Raw genomic sequence first — 19,405 nt, 5'->3', positions numbered from 1 at the left:
AGCCGACTCAAGAAACATTAACTTCCATTTGTTGAATACGCTTCTTGCAAAACACAGGTCAACAACTCAAAAGATGACTTTTAAAGTCAGTAGGTTTTGTTTTAAATTACCAGTGATAGAAAGCTACTGATTCCACCCTCTTTTCGCCCACCATCTAAAGTTATATTTAGACTAGTATATTCATATTAGGAATACAGAAATCTAGAAGCCTAAATGGATTTGAATCACGCTCCACACTGATTCAATAATCAGGAGCCAGTAACTGAGAATAAGGCTTCGGTTGATTCCAGTATTTTCTAGCTAATGTTTGTCAGAATCAGGGTATCCATAAAGATTTCTAGTAGACCACCTCAATCCTCTCGTCCTTCATCATCAGCCTCATGCTGCTTTGTATCAGCTACAAAGTAAACTGCATCACAGCATCCCACAGCTCTTCCACGTGAGCAACTTCTGCTGAAGCTAATTTGTGGTTTGCATCCCTAAAGACTGTAAGATTTTACTTATTTTTGAGATGATAGAGCCAATAAAAACAGGTAACTGATTAAAGAAATCCAGGATTTTTGATTACAAGCTATATAATGGAAAATAATACTTGCTTCACAAAGGCCAAGAAGCATACATGTGCCACACTGAAGAGTACTCTACATCTTCATACAACTCCTTTTATCATTCCCCCCCCCCCCCCATTTAAAAAACTAAAACACAAAACAAAAACAGTGTGCATATAATATCAACCAAAAAGTAGCATTAAATTGTGCATGCGCCTTTCCTCTAAGACTGAGAGGGAAAGAATAGGACAGACAGCTAACGACATAATGTTTTTCTGCTGTAAGAAAAGTGCATTTGCTTTACAAAACGATAGTGATATTTATGCTTAATAGTGAAGACAAAAAAATTCTTGGACAAGCATGAGTACTTTCTAAGACCTAGAAAACAAACTCAATGTTTTTCACGAGGACAAAAGATAAACACCAACCTTAATGTAAATCCCAAGCATATAAGCAAGTCAGATTTCTCTGTATACAAATTATTACTGATACAATAAATACAGCACTTCAGAACATTTGCATTTCTACGCTGTCCAAACAGGATACTAGAACAGCAGGAAGATAAGTGACAAATGAACACCTAAGCTGAGTTTGAAAAATGTTGCCAGTATGTTCCCTAGAGAAAATAATGTGGACAAAGTTCTTTTGTATTGATGTCTCCGAAAAATTTTATTAAGCTTCAGTTGCGAAACTTGGTTACTTTGCCTGGCTTCATTACCTGGAGCCAAACTATGTCACAATAGTAGGGATGCCTGCATTCCCACAATAGTGTGACCCAGTTCTGGATGGTTAAAGCTACATCAGCCAAAACCTTCCTGCCATTATACATGTAGTCCTGCAATTTAATTTTGACCAAATAATTTTAGCAGTTCATATATGAAGTATACTATTCTTACTAATGTAGATGTTATATATTTTACAAACACGCATTTATGAAGAACTTTCTTTCATTTTACTTCCTGAAACTAAGTAACATAAAAAAGAAAAAAGTAGCCCTTCCCATTTAGATATAGCAAAAGTAGGTAAAATCGACATAGATCGCAAACAAGAGTAATTAAATCACTACATCTTTATATTCCTTTATAAATACATGAACCTCACTGCATTATGAAGTATTTCTAAACATACAATACATAAAAGCTTGTGACTGCTTGTTTGCCCAAGACGACTTTAAAAAAATAAAACCAGATCTCATTTAAAAATGAATATGCTCAAATAGTATGCCACAATATGCTTTAACTCAAAGTCATGTTGATTTAAAACCAAATAGGAAAGAGCGAAATTGTAATCTTTCAAACTTCCACATTTAAAGCTGTCAGCTTCTACTGATGATACTGGAAGGTCACACTAGACGTATTTGATGGAAATCATACTGTAGAGCTGCACAGTAATACCAAATATCATGGTTAATTTAGGTAACTAACAGACAGCATGGGGTTTGGTGTCTTGGGTGAGGAAAGCAAGCCTTTGTCAGGATTTCTGGCAGCACCATTACACTTAAAGTGTTACACTGAAAATCAAATTGATCTTATCTTGGTGACCCAGATGTTCTAACATAATTTGCAAAATAAGTACTGCTCAGTTGGAACCACATGTAAACAGACCTGCTGGTATGCCTTGTCTACCTGGAATCAATTTTATATTATCCTTAAAAATGTACTTTAAATTTTAAAAAATCCATTAAAAATACAAGTGAATTAGAGAAGTCCAAAGAGCAAATAATTCCCAGATGATCATTTCAGCCACAGATTTGAACTTGACTATTACTTGAATTGTGATTCTTTCACTGAAGATATCATTTACTGTTAAGCCAAGACTCTAACTCAACACTGCATTTAAACAATTTTAAGTTCAAGTTCACCTGTATTTAGCTATTGAAGTTTAATTTAATTATGAACTATTATTGTCCACTAGGATCAAAAAGAAACTGTGGCCATCATAGTCTAGGAACTCAATATATTCATATGGCAAAGTTATTTTATGAAATAAAGCCTCACATTGTTTAAAGGTTACTTAGTGGTAAACCCAGCATAAAAAAGCCTACTACAGGTAATAACCAAGCAATCATGAGTTAGACATGTGGAGACAGAAGTAACTGCAGCAATAATTTTATGTACTTTAATTAAATAAAATTGACACACATAGTATACTAAGCAAGTTATATTGCAAATCTCCCACAACACAAAGCCTGGTTTCATTTTTGACAGTTCTTCTTCCGTAGGCAAGAACTGTTCTCGGCTACAAGATGAATTCAGAGTCTGAATTTCACAACACTGTGAAGCATCTGATTTTAAACTCAAAAACCCTTTACTAGAGTACTTGAAGGACAGGGCAGGGGAGGATGGGAAGACAGCAAGGACAGGATACACAGCAACCAAAACAAAACACAAAGTTATCATTCCCACATGTGCACGTGTGTGCACACACGGACACACACTGCAAACCTCCTTCCTTAGCTTTTAAGAAAAGTTGTTGGAATGCTGCACTTGACCAACGCCACTCAAGAAATATGTCCCACTTGAAGAAATATGCTCTTAATAAGTCTGAGGCTTCAGAAAAACTGAGCTTAAAATTATTTCCACAGTTACACTGTCATTGATAACATTAAGCAAGCTGAAATCAATGTTTCATGCTTAATAACCTTGAAACAGAAAACATTGCCACAAAAGACATGCAGATAGTTTCTAGTAAATAATTGTCAAGCCCTAGCATGGGGAACAGTGTGGGGGGGGATGGCGGGATAAAGCAGCAATAAAATCCATAAGTTTAGTACCATAAAGGTATCTGTCAAATAACTTTTCCTAGTTCTTGTCTAATTCAGAAAAAGAAACAAAGCAGAGCTCAAACTCACCTATGGCATCAACAAGCAGAATTAGCTTTGTTACTTGAAATGACATGAAAGTTGCATATGCCCATTCCCAACAGATTCATATAGCAACATCACTCAAAACACAAGTGTAAAAAGCCCTAACAAAGTAGTTCTTTGGCTGGTTTTCAGATAAGATTGACTTAGACCAATTCTATTTCAGCTGATATCTAAAGGAAAAAAAAAAGAGTATTGCTGTGGAAGTTTTACCTGAAGCACAAATTAAGCAGTAAAGACATCAGGACAGCTTAAACAGATTCAGTTAAAGAAATTCCTAGAGCCAAACACCATCACATGACATGAATTTTAAATTTCTCACCTGTTCCGCAACTTTAATTTCTGAAAATCCTACAGGAAAAATCTGAACTCTGATGAGCCATTATACTTTAAGTTGCAGTCAACGTTCTTTTTGATTTGCAGCTTCCTCCTCACCCTCAATAAGCAAATAAAGTTTACACTTCCTCAAAATCATTCTGCTCTGAAACAAATCTGATTCATATAGTCCTCCAAACAAATGACTTGGTGTTCTGCATAAACTAAGAGATATCTTAACAGAAAAAAATATATGCCTCATATCATGAAACTGACTAAAAAGGAAGACAAAACAGACAAACAGTGCAACTTCTGATTATTACATTATAAATAGAAACATTAGCAGGAACATTGGTACTTACCGTGCCTGGCTCTCTGTCTGCTCCCGCAGTAACCAAGAAATGCACAGACATGCCCGTTCAGACACAGAGGCAAGAACAGAAATAAAAAAGGGGGGAAAAAAATTAGAACACAAGCCGTGAACAGTTTTAAAATGGCTTTTATTTATATAAGTCATTGCACATTCCTAATACAGTGATTTCCTGAAAATTACAGTATTTTGTAAACATGATTTACAGTTTAACCATACACAAAGCCTAGTTTTATTTCATGACAGAATAAATTATTTTCTTTTCAAAAATTAGTCAAGTGCAATTTTGCCCAATACTTAATTGCGTTCTAGTTTAAGCCTATGAAACTAAAGTAACAGATGCAATTATCTAAATCTTTTGTTTCAAACACATTCACTTCAAAATTTAACTTCTTGTTCTCCCTACCTTCCCACCTACCCATTTAACAACACTACTTTCTTTGAAAAAATTGCCATTACGCAGTTTAACAATTTTCCACAACATGGTGCAGGCCACTGGTGTTACAACTAAGCATTTACCAGGATGTCAAAACGCCCTGCAAGCTACAGAGCAGGTGACACCTAGAGATCCCCTTTTAAAACACTGAAAACTTCCAAGCTGAAATTTGCTTCAGTGGTATATGTGCAGACATTTATAAGTTTGCCAGCAGTTTTTTCTCATTCTATATAACTTGAATTCTTTAGAGATGCACATAATTTGCAGCAACGTGCAACTCTGACAATGTCCTAATCAGGCCTGCCATGCCTCTCACCTCTGTGGTGTTCTGCATCGTGATGCTTCTTGTCATCTTTTATTGCCAAGTGAGACTGCCCACCCAAAGCACTAGAAAGGGCAAGAAGGCCAGCACTGCTTCCAAGGGGAGGGATTCCTGGAGGCTGAAGTCCTGATGGATGTGGTGTTAGAGGCACTGGAGGTCCATGGCCATGGGAGAGATGTTGAGCCTGCAACTGCTGCTGCTGTTCCCAGTGGTATCATCATCCCCAGAAGAACAGCACAGAGCACATAGTTTGGGAAGAAGAAAGAAAGAAATTTGGTTAATTATTGAGAATCAACAGTAGACTTTTTCATTTGTTTGTTTTAAATCTAGCCTTTTCTTTTTGTCCCACCATACTATACAGCTGCATTACAGCTGAGAGAGCTGGGGTTGTTCAACCTGGAGAAAAGAAGGCTCCGGGAAGACCTTCTGGCAGACTTCCAGTACTTAAAGGGGGCCTAAGGAAAGCTGGAGAGGGACTTTTTACAAGGGCGTGTAGTGATAGGACAAGAGCCAATAGCTTTAAATTGAAAGAGGGGAGATTTCGATTAGATATAAGGAAGAAATTCTTCACTTTGAGGGCAGTGAGACACTGGAACAGTTTGCCCAGAGAAGTGGATGCCCCATCCCTGGAAGTGTTCAAGGCCAGGTTGGATGAGGCTTTGAGTAATCTGATCTAGTGGCGGGTGTCCTTGCCTACAGCAGCAGGGTTGAAACTAGATGATCTTTAAGGTCCTTTCCAAACCAAATCATTCCGTGATTCTATGATGATAATATGCTGTTTGTGGACAGCTCTGCTCATGTCCCATAAACCAAAAAAGGCTAGCTGGATACTTGTTCTGCAGCCTGAGGAACAGGTTCAACTCCTGTAGGCTGTTTTGAGAAGCTACCGCCTGCCACAGCATCACCAGTGACCAACACACAGCAGCAGCAGAAGTCCCATGTATCTTTCCCTTTCTATAGAATGGAGTATCATTGCTCTGCGAAAAAAAAAAAAAAAAAAACAAACAAACAAACAAAAAAAAACCCCAAATTTCACTGGCAAGATTGATTTAAACTCACACCCCTCTCTTCCCTCAATTTAGGAACAATAAGTAGGTTTCTATTTTTCATATTAAAAAACCTAAAAGACATTGTTCAATTTCATATTTGGTGTAGTCAAATTTATATTTTATTCTAGCCAAGCTTTTGAAAAAAAAAAATTATTCATGATCTAACACTGTGTTTAGGAATCAACTTTGAGCTTAAAATTCAGGTATTCCAGAGAGTATCAATAAGATCATGGAATTCCCAAAAAGAATCATGGTATTAATGAATTAAAATACCTCCATCTGTTTCAAAAGCAGCTTGCAAGATCAATATCATAATGAGTGGACATACAACCCTGCAACCAATCTGGCAACATAACCTGTAAGCGATTTTTAGAAACAGAGTCCTTATAATGGAATGACGTCCCCATAGTTTAAATACTAAGATATTCTCTAGTTAAAGCTGTCATGGTTTTATTAATATTTTCCAAGTTCAGTTAACCATTTAATTTGTCCAAAATGCTCAGCACAGATTTATTTAGAAAATTAAGCTTCAAAACTCTCTTTAGCTTAGTCATAGCTTCCCTGTAGCCTGCTATTGGTAAACAGATTTTACATCTCTTTCCTGCTTCCTCATGTCTAGGCATATGAACAGAAGACGGAACAAACCTCTCCACCTTGGCCATGCTCCACCATCCCTCTGCCAAAGGTAGGCACCATGAAAAAAGCTAGAGTACGACTCAATTCATTGGATCAAAGAGGAGATAGATAAGCACATTTCTGAACAGGATAAGCTCAGCTAGACATGAGAGTTTGACCTGGTGAATGCCAGTGGTCCTGTAAGAGCAGGCAAAATTGTTACAGTACTGCTGACAGGCTACTAAAATCTTAACTAGACTAAAGCTCACAATATTAATTTATTACTATTTAGATAAATACTGCACCCCTACACTCAAAGCATGCCTCATAACATGCCCCAAGACATGCCTTGAGCTGTTTATAAGTTTATGTGAACACAAGTGACTGACAGTGAAGAACCCTGGAGTGGACCTATCAACCTTTCACTTTTCTGCTGTCCCAACTGTAAAGCAGCCATCATTTATTTTTGATATACAAGACAAATCTTAAAATTTACCACAATCCCTTTAGTCAATTCTATAAAGTCATAATTTTATCAAATCTTTCTCACAACATGAATCAAGAATTTCTTTTCACATGCTGGATAAAAAGCCTTGCTAGTCTTCACTGTAAGATGTACATCTGATCACCATTAACGACAACTTTTCAGAATGTTTAAAAAGCCTGGTGAGACAGAAATAGTTCTTTTTCTTCTATTTTAATGTGTTTACAACAACCCAAAAAGTAAACCCATTCTTCAAGCCACTTGGAAAAAAGTATTAAGATTTATTTTTATTTGAAGTAATTACAGCAGTAGACCATCTTCTACAAAATTGGGCAGCTACTGATAGTGAAACTTGATGTAATTGAAGAAGTATCAGTAAAAAGCACTGTCTGACAGGACTGCAGAGGTTCTGGTTGTTGTTTGTTTGTTTTGGGTGGGGTTTTTTGTTTGGTTTTTGATCCAGCCTCTAAAGAACAAGAGGACATCTCTCTTCTCACAGATTTTATCAAGGCTTTAGTAATTTCCAGCATGTTTCCTCAAATCAGGAGATAACCTGATGTTCTGGAAGACTGTCTCAGAGAGATAGTATCTTAGTCATTCCCTTCCTTGCCAGCCATTTAAGCCAGGTCAATCATCTGCACTCTAGCCATGAGACAACATGCATCAGCAGTACCATACTGCATTCATGGCATTGGTCTGTCTTGTCCCCAGCTGCACTATCACACTGGATTACCTAGCTGTGGAGCGCAATTGGCTAAGAACAAAAAGTGATTTATCCCTTCTGAATTGGTTTCCTGGAGAAAAACCTCCTCCCAACTCCAACAGCGAGCTCAAATTAGCTTCTTTTGCAGTGTGGGCATGGGAAGGTCAAAACAGGGAAATGAAGTTAAATTGTTTCCATTCTTGTCCCTATTCCTTCAGGAAGCCTGTGAAGATGCCCTTTATTCATGCCTCTCTTGCTTGGTTTAATTAGCAAACAAGTTAACCCGCGTGATTTCAGGAAGCATAGCTTAATGTCTTTAGAAATTGAACTGTTAGGGACACGCTACCTACAATTTCCCTGGCTCTGCTTTGTAGCCTACACAGAGTATTTTAAAAGTCCCAGAAACAAGGAAAAGATTAATCCCCTCTAACAGGTTACGAAGCTGAAAGCATGTGACAAGAAGGGCTATGTCCTGTTTTTCTGACAGGACTGCATACACACGGTGGGGAGCGATGCCCAGGGTAAGGCACAGAATGAAGTACGAGAGCTGTAAGTGGAAACAGATCACTCTGCATAACATCTTAGTAGCCTTGCAAAATGGCTACTGGGTGTAGCAGAGGAAGACGGTACCCAAAGGTGCTTAAATATTCAGCTATGTTAAACAGACTTAAGACTGAAAATCTGATCATGGTCTTCTAAGCCAACAAAGGTATATCGTGATTTAATGTTTATTATCTGAGGCTTACTGCAGTATATTGATTTACATTATATACATATAGACACTGAAGTATATTGACTTACATAATCTATTCATAATAGGTTTAAAGTTTTCTCTAACACATAGATGAAGATGATAGTTTATGCTCTTTTTATTTAAACTTGATTTGTCAAAAGTACGTTGCATTCTCTTTCTAGAAAGGGAAAAGGGAATATGCGCTGCACACAAAGGAAGAAACTAAAGACCAGGGAGATGGATAACAGCAGCACTCACCAGATGTATTTAGTAACTAGACATTTGCCATAGTAGATCCTAGAAACAATTATGTTATGCATATAATCACTTTCCCATCACTTCAAAAACACTAATGCTTGCTCTGTCACCTTTTAAGAGCTTAGCAGCAGTGAGATATAAAACGGAGTAAGTTGGCAGCAGTATCATGGTCTACTAGGCATGTTCATTAGCAGTTAATTAGAAACCAGACACCTGCCATAAGATATGTGCTCAAAAAAGGATGAGTAACAGGTCTGTCTTACTACCAATTATTATCATTACTTGCAGGGCAAGGGCTGTGTCCACTTTCAGAGGGAAGTGGGAAGGTAGAGAAGAGTGCAATGATGCATACACAAGGGACTGCCCTGAGATAATTAGCCATAGCAGTGATTTTAAAGGCATCAGTAGTTCACCCACCATTTTGTTGCAAGAACAGAAGTTCTTAGTATTTTCAAAGGGAGAAATGCAATGGCAAATTCAGCTTACTGCACTGGCTAGATGTGAGGTTTATTGACTCAAATCTTTTTCCAAGTATTCCCCTAACCAGACTGCAAAGACTGAAAAAACGGCAAATGAAAGCACAGCACTTCCTTCTCTCAGGAAGCACCTCCTAACAATTTTAAAGGCAGCACAGTTTTTCACCTCCAATGTCCTAGGCGAGTTCCAGCTATAAAGCGCTCTTTAACTAGGACTAAAAATTTGAAATTAATTTTCAATCTCTGCCAGAGACTTCCAGAGACAGAGTTAGTAAATCTTTGTGAAACAGATTTCCTATAAATAATATAGGAAATACAATAACATGTCTCCTCTGGCCTCCCTGCTTACCAAGACAGAGGAAGAGCTCCTACAATCCCACTTCCTACCTTAAAGTAGTTGAGGTCACAAATACCTATGGCTTACTTAAAAATCTAATTTTGAATTCCTAACATGAAACAGTTAGAGCATTCTTCTGTTCTTAGATGCGTGATGCACTACTCAGTATCTGTTGAAAAGCACCGAGTTAAAAACTCAGATGTGATTGTACATGAACAATGGAAAAAAGGGTTATATGTGGTCCCAGACTACAACAGCTGTTTTCTGTTGTGACCTTTTTCTACCCGAGAGTAGAAAAAGTTTTCAGAAACCTTATCAGCACTAGCATCAGTAATACTATTAATAGATTCTCCCAAGCTCCATAGACATGTTCTGACAAAATATCTGGCAAGCACAAGTGTCATTTAGAGACCTAAAATGTAAAGGGCACTATTTCCTGTAAAACTGATGTGATTTTGTTAAACCCAAAAAGGCAGAAAGACACAAGAGAAAAATATGTATTGTTGTGTTCAATTTCCTTGCCATATTCTCTCCCTTCCCTAAAGGCAATCTTCAGGTTTTTGATTTGCTTGCTTGAGTAGCAGAAGGAAGTGACAGCCTGTATCAACTGTCTATGGCCGATGAACACACGAGGGCCACTGTCTGAGCACACACAACTAGCCAAACAAGCAGTAACTTTCTCCCCCACTGTTCAGAAATATTCTTAAAACCAATATTGCACATGTAACCTTTCAAAAAAGGAAACAATTCAAGATTATGCTCCTCTCAGATCCAGTCTTCACTCTCATTCTAAAAAAACCCCAAACTGCACACACAACCCACGCTACCAACAGTCAAGTCTAGGAGGAGTAAACTCATTAGACAGTCTAAACCATTAATTAATACTTGCAGTGAAATTTCTGTAGGTACTTCAAAAAGACTATTTCAGCTACAGGGAAGACCATATTGGAGGATGACAAACAATCTCCCTTAAGAATATGGCCATATTCCTCCATAATGGAGTGACTGCATCACAGGAGAAGGGAAGGGCTACAGGTATCATCTCCCTAGACTTCTGGAAGGCCTTTGATATGGTCCCTCACAATATTCTTGCCACTCAGTTGGAGAGATATGGGGTTGATGGCTGGACTGTTAGATAGGTGAGGAACTGGCTGACTCTTTGGATGCGGTCGTCCAATGAGACTCCATCCAAGGAGTCAATGCCTCAATGTCCTTGTGGAAATTAGTAACTAGTGGTGTCCCTCAAGGGTCCGCGCTATTCAATATCTTCATCAATGACAGAGCTAATGGGTTTGAGTGGACCCATAGCAAGTTTCCAGATGACAGCAAGTTGAAGGGCACATTGATTCACTCAAGGGAAGAGATGCCATCCAGATGGAGTTTGACAGGCCTAAGGAGTGGGACCATGCCAATCTCATATGGTTCAACCAGGCCAAGTGTAAGGTCCTGCACCTGGATCAAGGCAACTCACAGTATTAATATAGACTGGAGGACAAATGGATTGAGCAGGCCTGCAGAGAGGGACTTGAGGATAAAAAATTGGACATGAACGGGCAATGTGGACCTGCAACCCAGAAAGCCAGTCGTATCCTGTGCTGCATCAAAAGAAGAATGGCCAGCAGGCTGAGGGAGGCGATTCTCCCCTTTTACTCCGCTGTCATGAGACGCCCATCTGGAGTACTGCATCCAGTTCTGGGGTCCACAGTGCAAGAAAGACACAGACCTGTTAGAGCTGGTCTAAAGGAGAGCCACAAAAATTATCAGAGAGGGCTGGAACACTTCTCCTACAAAGAAAGGCTCATAGAGTTGAGGTTGTTCAGCCTCAAAAAGAGAAGGCTCTGGGCACACCTTACTGTGGCCTTTCAATATATAAAGTCGGCCTGTAAGAAAGATGGAGACACCCCTTTTACCAGGGCCTGTAGTGACAGGACAAGCGGCAACAGTTTTAAACTGAAAGAGGGTAGATTTAGACTGGACATAAGGAATAATGCAAGTGGTGAGACACTGGAATGACAGATTGCCCAGAGAAGTGGTGGATTGCTTACTACTCCATTTTCTAACACCTTCGGCTGCAGAAGCTGTGTTTCCTCTTCATTGCTTTTGGATGGTTCTTTTTACTTGATAATATCAGTATTAGAGTAACTAATCACAAAGTGTTAGCAGTCCCTGCAAAATGCTTCCTTTTGACCTATTTGAACCCTACTCTTCAGTACCATAGCAGCAATCTGCAAAACTAAGCTCTGAGTTTGCTTTCTTTTGCTGATGACACAAAACTGGGTGTAGTGACTGATAGATCAGAAGATTGACAGGGACCTCAACAGGCTGGAAAAATAGGCTGACAGGAATCTCATGAGGTTCAACAAGGGGAACTGCAAAGTCCTGCACCAGGAGGGGAAACCCTATGCACCAATATATGCCGGGGGCCACCCAGCTGGAAAGCAGCTTTGCAGAAACCACCTGGAAATCCTGGCAGACACCACACTGAACATAAGCCAGCAACATGCCCTTGTGGCAAAGCAGGTGAATGGCATCCTGGGCTGCATTAGACAGAGTACTGCCAGCAGGCCAAGGGAGGTGATCCTTCCCCTCTATTCGCCACTCTTCAACACACGCCTGGAACACTGTGTCCAGTTCTGGGCTTCCCAATACGACCGAGACATGGACGTATTGGAGAACATCCAATGATGGGCCTAGAGAAGGCTAAACAGTCCCAGCTCTCTCAGCCTGTACTCATATGCTAGACGATGCCCCAGTCCCTTAATCATCTTTGTGGCACATCATTGGATGGCCCACTGACAGATCAAAAGGGAATGGGCACAAGCTGAAACATGGGAGGATCTTCCTGAACATCAAAAACCACTTTTTTCACTATGATGGTGACTTAGCACTGTCACAAGTTGCCAAGGGAGGTTGTGGAGTCTCCATCCTTGGATACTCAAAAGCCACACGGACATGGTCCTGCACAACTGGCTCTAGGTGGTACTGCTTGAGCGGAGTGGGTAGACCACATGACTTCCAGGGCTCCTTTCAAACCTTAGGCATTCCGTGACTCTGCAATTCTTATTGCTTACTGTTTTCTCCCTGTTTAATCGTGTTTTAGAAAAATGAGTCAGCTGCTACTATTACTGCTTAATTTTCTACCTAATTCCTTTGAAACATCTGTGCTTATTTTGGTTCATTTGGTTTTCTTACTTCCTCTTCTTCCAAATGCTCAGATTTTATTGACAGATAGGAAGCTACACAATACCACAGTAAACAAACTTGAAAGTGCCCACCACTGCATCTCTAGCTAGCAAGGCAAGAATGGAGCCTTTGTAGTTTTGCAGAAGTTATTTGAAAACTATCCATTATGTGAACAAGCCACAGTCCCTTGGCTGCAGGAAGAGAATGTCCCTTCAGAACAAAGAAACAGTGTCCTCAGCAAGCCTGTTCCATCTATAATCCACGTGAAATGTCATTGTACTACAGAGATTTAAGTCCACAGAAGGACAATATTGGTAAAGGCTATCCAAAGCCATATATTTCATATATATAAAATTTGTGTGGCAGTGGCATGATTATTTAAAGAATCAACTGTCTCATGGGAAAAATCCTGTCCCTTTTTCATGCTTTATTACAGAAGATGCATAGGATAGAATCTTTTACTTTTATCATTTAATTTTCACTCCCTCAAAAAAAAAAAAAAAAAATCAACTCACAAACAAACCAGAATAAACTTTTTACTCTGTGGAGAACTGATGTCAGAAAGCAAATATAAAAGTCAGAAAGATTATGAAAAAGTCATCTTGAGTTTGTTCTTTGTTACTATTTTCTACTATGGGAATCTGCTTTAAACTAATGTTAAATTTCTGAACAGAAGGCTCTTCAAAGTTTTGCACAGTCCCTGTTCCCACTTATTCAAATACAAACCACACCAATAATTCTCAATTGCACATCAACTTTTTTGAAGCAGTAAGGGGTTGCATAAAATGCCTCACATAAACCAGAAAACTGATGTTATACTGGGATAAAGGCAGCTCCCCACACACACACTCCCCAAGCAGTCCTTTTCTCAAAAATTAACTTCATCTCTAAGGTAACTGAAATAAGGCTTCGAAGTTGCCACTGCTCTGCTGATATAGTGATTATAAGAACACTAGCAAACTAAGCCCTTCTGCCACCTTATCTATTAAAAAAAAAATAAAATCAGACCTAAGGCCCTCAGCATGTCTAAAGTACTCCATGAAGGTACTGAAAAACAACATGAAGTTTGTGGTTCTCAATTAGAGTCTTTTGTCTGTTTTCCCTTTTTAACTCCTTTTCTGCTTGGTCATTTGGTTCCTTCCTCCCTGTGTTATTTCCCTCCTTTTCAGAACTAACTTTGTCCCCTGCTATGGGATCCTCCTTTAGGAATATAGTCTTGTCTCTTCTTTGCTCTTCAGAAAACTCTGAATAGGAAAAGCAATACTGATTTCAACTGGTTTAGGAAGATTAAAAAGACCACTTCATGCTCTGGTGCTCTCTCTACACTTTTACACTGACACATACCTGTCTCACTGTAAGATGTATTTCATCTGCAGATTTACGCTAGACAGTTTTGCCACAGAATACTAAACCTGGCCAGCTGTAGAGTCTGTTCTTTTTTTTCTTCTCCTTGCATTAGACGTTAAACTACATTCTTTAATCTTGCTAAAAGAAGGAAAGTTAGCATGAACACTTACAAGCATAATTCCCCATATAATTGCTCTATAAGGCTAAAAGTTCTTCTCTACATAAAGGAAGAAGATAATAACTAGTTGCACTCATGAAACTGACATACTAACTTACCTGAAACAAATATACATTTATTGATTGGTGGTGTAGTTCAAGAGAGAAATGATTTCATAGAAAAATTACAACACAGGAAGAGAACAGATTCTAATGCGGGACAAGCAAACCACTGGTGGACATGCGTCACCTCCAAAGAGCACACAGAAGGCAACTCAGACAGTCAACAAGGGTCAAAGCAGTTATATTGAAGCATGCGTCTACCTAGCAAAACTCTAAATTCAATTTTTCATTACTACAACAGGAAAAATTTTTTGAAAGCTCCCTGAAATCCTTATATAAAATAAAGCATATAAATACTAACAATATGCTTCAGTTTGTATTTTAGAGTATGTTCTGTATTTCATGAAGAATTTTCTTAAACGAGTCTCTCAACATGAGAAAGGCTTGAGTTGCTATCAATTTGAACTACATAGCCAGTACCAGCCTGCCTACAACTACAAACACAGTAGTTCTTCTGAATTGCAAGATTCCATTTTTAAATTTTAATTCTGTAGTTAGCTTTACACCTATACTGAGAACCGAGAAACAGGTCTTCAATGCTTCCCAGTGTAACAAAACCAGCAAATATAAAAATAATTTCCAAGGGTAAATTGGAACCTTATTTATTAACCATTGATTAGTTGCCACATCACCATTATAGACTGCAGACATACAGACTCCAAGGGAGAAAGCAGTACTCTATCTTTTCCTTAGCACTATGCTGAGCAGCAACTCTAATCTTTGCTGTGCCCTTCTGTCTCAGCAGAAGCAGCCAGGGCAGCTCCTCTGCCCTTCCTTCTGGCATTTTGGAGGGCAAGCCCAGGCATCAGAACTAGAAAGATAAAGAGATATTACACTTTAGGGCTCTTCAAAAAGATCACTCTTGTAAACAGTACTGACAGATGTGGGTGACCCCACCCAAATGATCTGTCACCACACCCAGTGAATGAGCACATCAGCTGTTTTTCCGCTAAAGTGATCGCCAATTAACTATTTAACAAAACTTTAGTGATAATTGTTAAATGGCAAGATTTTTAACATCCCATTGACATACAGGGAGTAATTATACAGCACTGCCAGCATGACTAGCACTTTCACAAGAGCAGATCTGCACTAGCAGTCTATCTACATGGTGGAGCCTCTGTGGACCATCCCATGTCAGCAGAGCCCCACAGCGAGGACACAGGACATTGCCAGCAGATGGAATCCTTCCAGTTCAGCGACATCTTCTCCCCAAGGTGCACTACCACTCCGCTGGTGTAGCTGCATCCACATAAGGGCTTTTGCCAACAGAAAAGAAGGGGTTTCTTCCCTCCTCCATTTTTTTAGGCTCTGTAAGTCAACTTAAAACATAGCAGCTTGTACCGAGTGCAGACCCATTGAAGCACAGCTAGTGTTTGTAACAGCAGCTATGCTGCAACAGGCAGCCCACCAACTAAAGCCCTTTAGCTAGCACAACCTTATGTGTATGTATAAGCACATACAACATTTTATATATTGTGTATACACAATTATATAGTTTGTATCTTAATATATCATTAATATATTATTATATACTACACGTACTATACGTTATATATTATACCTACAGCTATATATATATATTACATATATATCGTTTTTACTTTTCTCTAAAAAGTTCTTCTGTTTGTATATACAGCTTTTTCATCGATAGCTATTCTTCTGAAAATAGGTGTTACAGGGCTGGCTTAAGAACAGTTCCTGTCTCAAACTGTTTTCAGCAAAAAAGGGAAATAGAAACAAGTCAGAAGAGCAAGTTCTAAGGGTCATTGTATTAATAATGATATTGTTTTTTCCTTAGGTTAAATAATGTTGGAGTTTTTCCCTTAGGCTAAATTCTGAAGAAATAAGGGACAAACAGCAAAGCTGAAGTTGCGCTGCAGGAAAAAGACCACAACAATGGAGGAATCAGAGAAACCTTTATAAAGGACAGATGTCACAGGACAGGAGGGAGTGGAAGGGTAAAGTCAGAGTACAGTGACGAAAAAAAATAATCCTTTCGCGGGAAAACATGTCTTCACCAGAGGACTTCCCAGACTCTTAAAGGAAAGTAAAAAATTCAGAACCACGTTCTAAAAACCACAGAACACGACCGTAAATTCTCTTGGTCCAGACATGATAAAGGCTGGTTTTCTGAAATCAGTTATATTCTTCTGATTACTGTCAGTGTGTAAGTCAGTTTGAGAACAAAGCTTTTCTTTAATTTTAGACAAGTACCTATTGCTTTCTCTGAAGACTCAGATGCAAGCCTTAAGTCTCTAGAATGAAGCTGTCAGCACACAGTGCTTCTGGTTTGCAGAAAGTGCCAGCACATTTTTTTTCTGGGGCAACCATAAATTCCTGCTATTACTCACCTTCTAACCTCAAATCTATGTATTTGCCTTTTTAGCTACTGTTAGCATGCCACTACCAACGACACTTCAAAAGCGTGTTTCTGCTGCCACGTCAGCCAAAAACAACTAGTTCAAGCATGTACCAATTTGGAAATGACTTAAAGATATTACTCTAGGGAGTTTTATTACTGACGTATGATTATCTTAAAAAGTATTTATTTTCTTTTCAGGCTCTTTTAGTCTCCAGAAAGTTAAATCTTGCTGAACATGAAGACAGTAATGATGGAGTTGGAAGGCTTTTTGGTAAATTAAAATCCGTAAGTTAAATATAGCCTTTTAAATTACGCTCATCACGCTTTTGTCTCACCTACTACTAACTACAAAAACATTTCAGAGATATCACAGAATGAAAAATTTGACAGTCAGAAGAAAAGCATTATCATAGAATCATAGAATGGTTAGGGTTGGAACGGACCTCAATCATGTAGTTCCAACCCCCCTGCCATGGGCAGGGAAACCCTCCACTACACCAGGTTGCCCAAAACCTCATCCAACCTGACCTTGAATACTTCCAGGGATGGGGCATCCACAACTTCTCTGGGCAACCTGTTACCGTGCCTCACCAACCTCTGAGTGAAAAATTTCTTCCTTATATCTAATTGAAATCTGCCCTCTTTCGATTTAAAGCCATTGCCCCTTGTCCTATCACTACACGCCCTTGCAAAAAGCCCCTCTCCAGCTTTCCTGTAGGCCCCCTTTAAGTACTGGAAGGCTGCCAGAAGGTCTTCCCAGAGCCTTCTCTTCTCCAGGCTGAAGAGCCCCAACTCTCTCAGCCTGTCTTCATAGCAGAGGTGTTCCATCCCTTGGATCATCTTCGTGGCCCTCCTCTGGACCCACTCCAATTACATTGATTCAATTACATTGATTTGTATTTACTGTTCCAAATCACAGACCAGATTCTTGGAAGTTTCATATAGATTCTGTAAGTATTTCTATCTACCAAATGACCATCACTTCTGAACATGCACTGGAGCAATCCACTTTTGCTAATCCTTGCTTTACTGTCTCAATACTATTGCTTGTAAGTATTCAATTCAAAGAGCTACAGTCAGACAGCACCTTTAAAAACAGTACTAGACGTTCTCAGGAAATCAAGCAACAATTATACAAGACAGCAACATTAGTAGTTCAGCAAGTACTCTGAAAAAAGAAAAAACAATGCAGTTCACAGATAATAGAAATCCCGCAGTTGATACAAACTCTTCAGCATATTGAAGAGTTACAGCAAAGTGCTGTACAAACTACGTCTTTGCCTTGCCTTTAATATTTCCTAAAGGTATCCTAAATGCCTATGCTAGTCTCACCCTGTGTGAGAACGGGGAATGCAAGCTTCTCTCCCTTCTCTTCCAGTCCTCCCACACAGCCCCGGAATCTTGACGGTTTGCCTTGCTCTTCTCCCATGGAAAAGATAGTGGGTTGCTGCTTTCTTGCATGTTTCAAATGTTTAGTATTTACAGTACTTGTGAGCCCCTGTATCTTACTCCAGCCTCTCTGCAGCTTCCTACTCTCACTGACTCCACCTTTGTCCCAGTCACCCAGTTACAGGTATATTTTGCCTGCATGGTCCACAACACTCCCATTGGCACACCGACTGTTAGTTCACCTCAGCATATCAGTGAGTACTTCTCAAAACTGGACCGTAGTTCCTTTTGCATCTCTATGCTTCATTCGTTGCACCTCTCTCTCCTACTGCAAAGTAGTCCAACTTACAGCCCTGTGTCAGTCAACATGGAAACTCAACATCTCTATTCCTACTCATGTTGCAGGACAACTCCATGACCATGCTTTGTTTCGTCCTTACTCAATTCTTTGCATTTGATTTCACCTCATGCACAGTCCCAGATGAGTTTATCTTTTGTCTGGGCCCACTGATTAATTCATAGATTCATAGATTTCTAGGTTGGAAAAGACCTTAGAGATCATCGAGTCCAACCATCCCTAATCCCCATTAAACCATATCCTCAAGTAGATCATCCACCCTATTCTTAAACACATCCAGGGACGGGGACTCAACCACCTCCCTGGGCAGCCTATTCCAGTGGCTGACAACCCTTTCAGAGAAGAAATACTTCCTAACATCCAACCTGAATCTCCCCTGACTAAGCTTATGCCCATTTCCTCTTGTTCTATCACCCATCACTAATGTAAAGAGTCCTTCCCCTACCTCCCCACCATCGTTTCTCAAGTATTTATAGGCCGTAATCAGGTCTCCCCTCAGCCTCCTCTTCTCCAGGCTAAACAGCCCCAACTCCCTCAGCCTCTCTTCATAAGTTTTATTTTCCAGCCCCTTGACCAGTTTAGTCGCCCTTCTTTGGACTCGCTCCAGGAGCTCAATATCTCTCTTAAAGCGAGGGGCCCAAAACTGGACACAATATTCCAGGTGCGGCCTCACCAGTGCCGAGTACAGGGGCAGGATCACTTCCCTGCTCCTGCTGGTCACACTATTCTTGATACACACCAGTATCCCATTGGCCTTTTTCGCCACCTGGGCACACTGCTGGCTCATATCAAGCTGGTAGTCAACCAACACCCCCAGGTCCTTCTCCGCCAGGCAGCTCTCCAGCCACTCTTCCCCGGGCCTATAGCGATGCTTGGGGTTTTTATACCCCAAGTGAAGGACTCTGCACTTGGCCTTATTAAAGCTCATGCCATTGGCCTCAGCCCAACGATCCAGTCTGTTCAAGTCCCTCTGAA

General features: G+C 39.7%; 1 protein-coding gene across 11 annotated transcripts in view; it reads right to left on the bottom strand.

Moving 5' to 3' along the window:
- The window catches only part of LOC104377115 (TLE family member 1, transcriptional corepressor), an 83,891-nt gene that overhangs the window by 34,520 nt on the left and 29,966 nt on the right, over nt 1-19,405 (bottom strand). For 6 of the 11 annotated variants that reach the window (XM_086629754.1, XM_086629757.1, XM_086629755.1 and 3 more), the window contains exons 7-8: nt 4,842-5,053; nt 1,249-1,257 (exon numbers count right to left, since the gene is read on the bottom strand). In XM_086629754.1, the coding sequence (XP_086485880.1) occupies nt 1,249-1,257; nt 4,842-5,053 (221 nt within the window). Of the gene's footprint in view, nt 1-1,248; nt 1,258-4,088; nt 4,106-4,841; nt 5,054-19,405 lie in introns of all 11 variants that reach the window. The other 5 variants (XM_086629756.1, XM_086629758.1, XM_086629764.1 and 2 more) reach the window with 3 other exon arrangements.

This window comes from Tauraco erythrolophus, chromosome Z, assembly GCF_009769465.1.
Source record: "Tauraco erythrolophus isolate bTauEry1 chromosome Z, bTauEry1.pri, whole genome shotgun sequence".
In the NCBI taxonomy this organism is placed as follows: domain Eukaryota; kingdom Metazoa; phylum Chordata; class Aves; order Musophagiformes; family Musophagidae; genus Tauraco; species Tauraco erythrolophus.
Note: the sequence above shows the minus strand (reverse complement) of the source record. Positions and strands in the feature narration are given on the sequence as shown.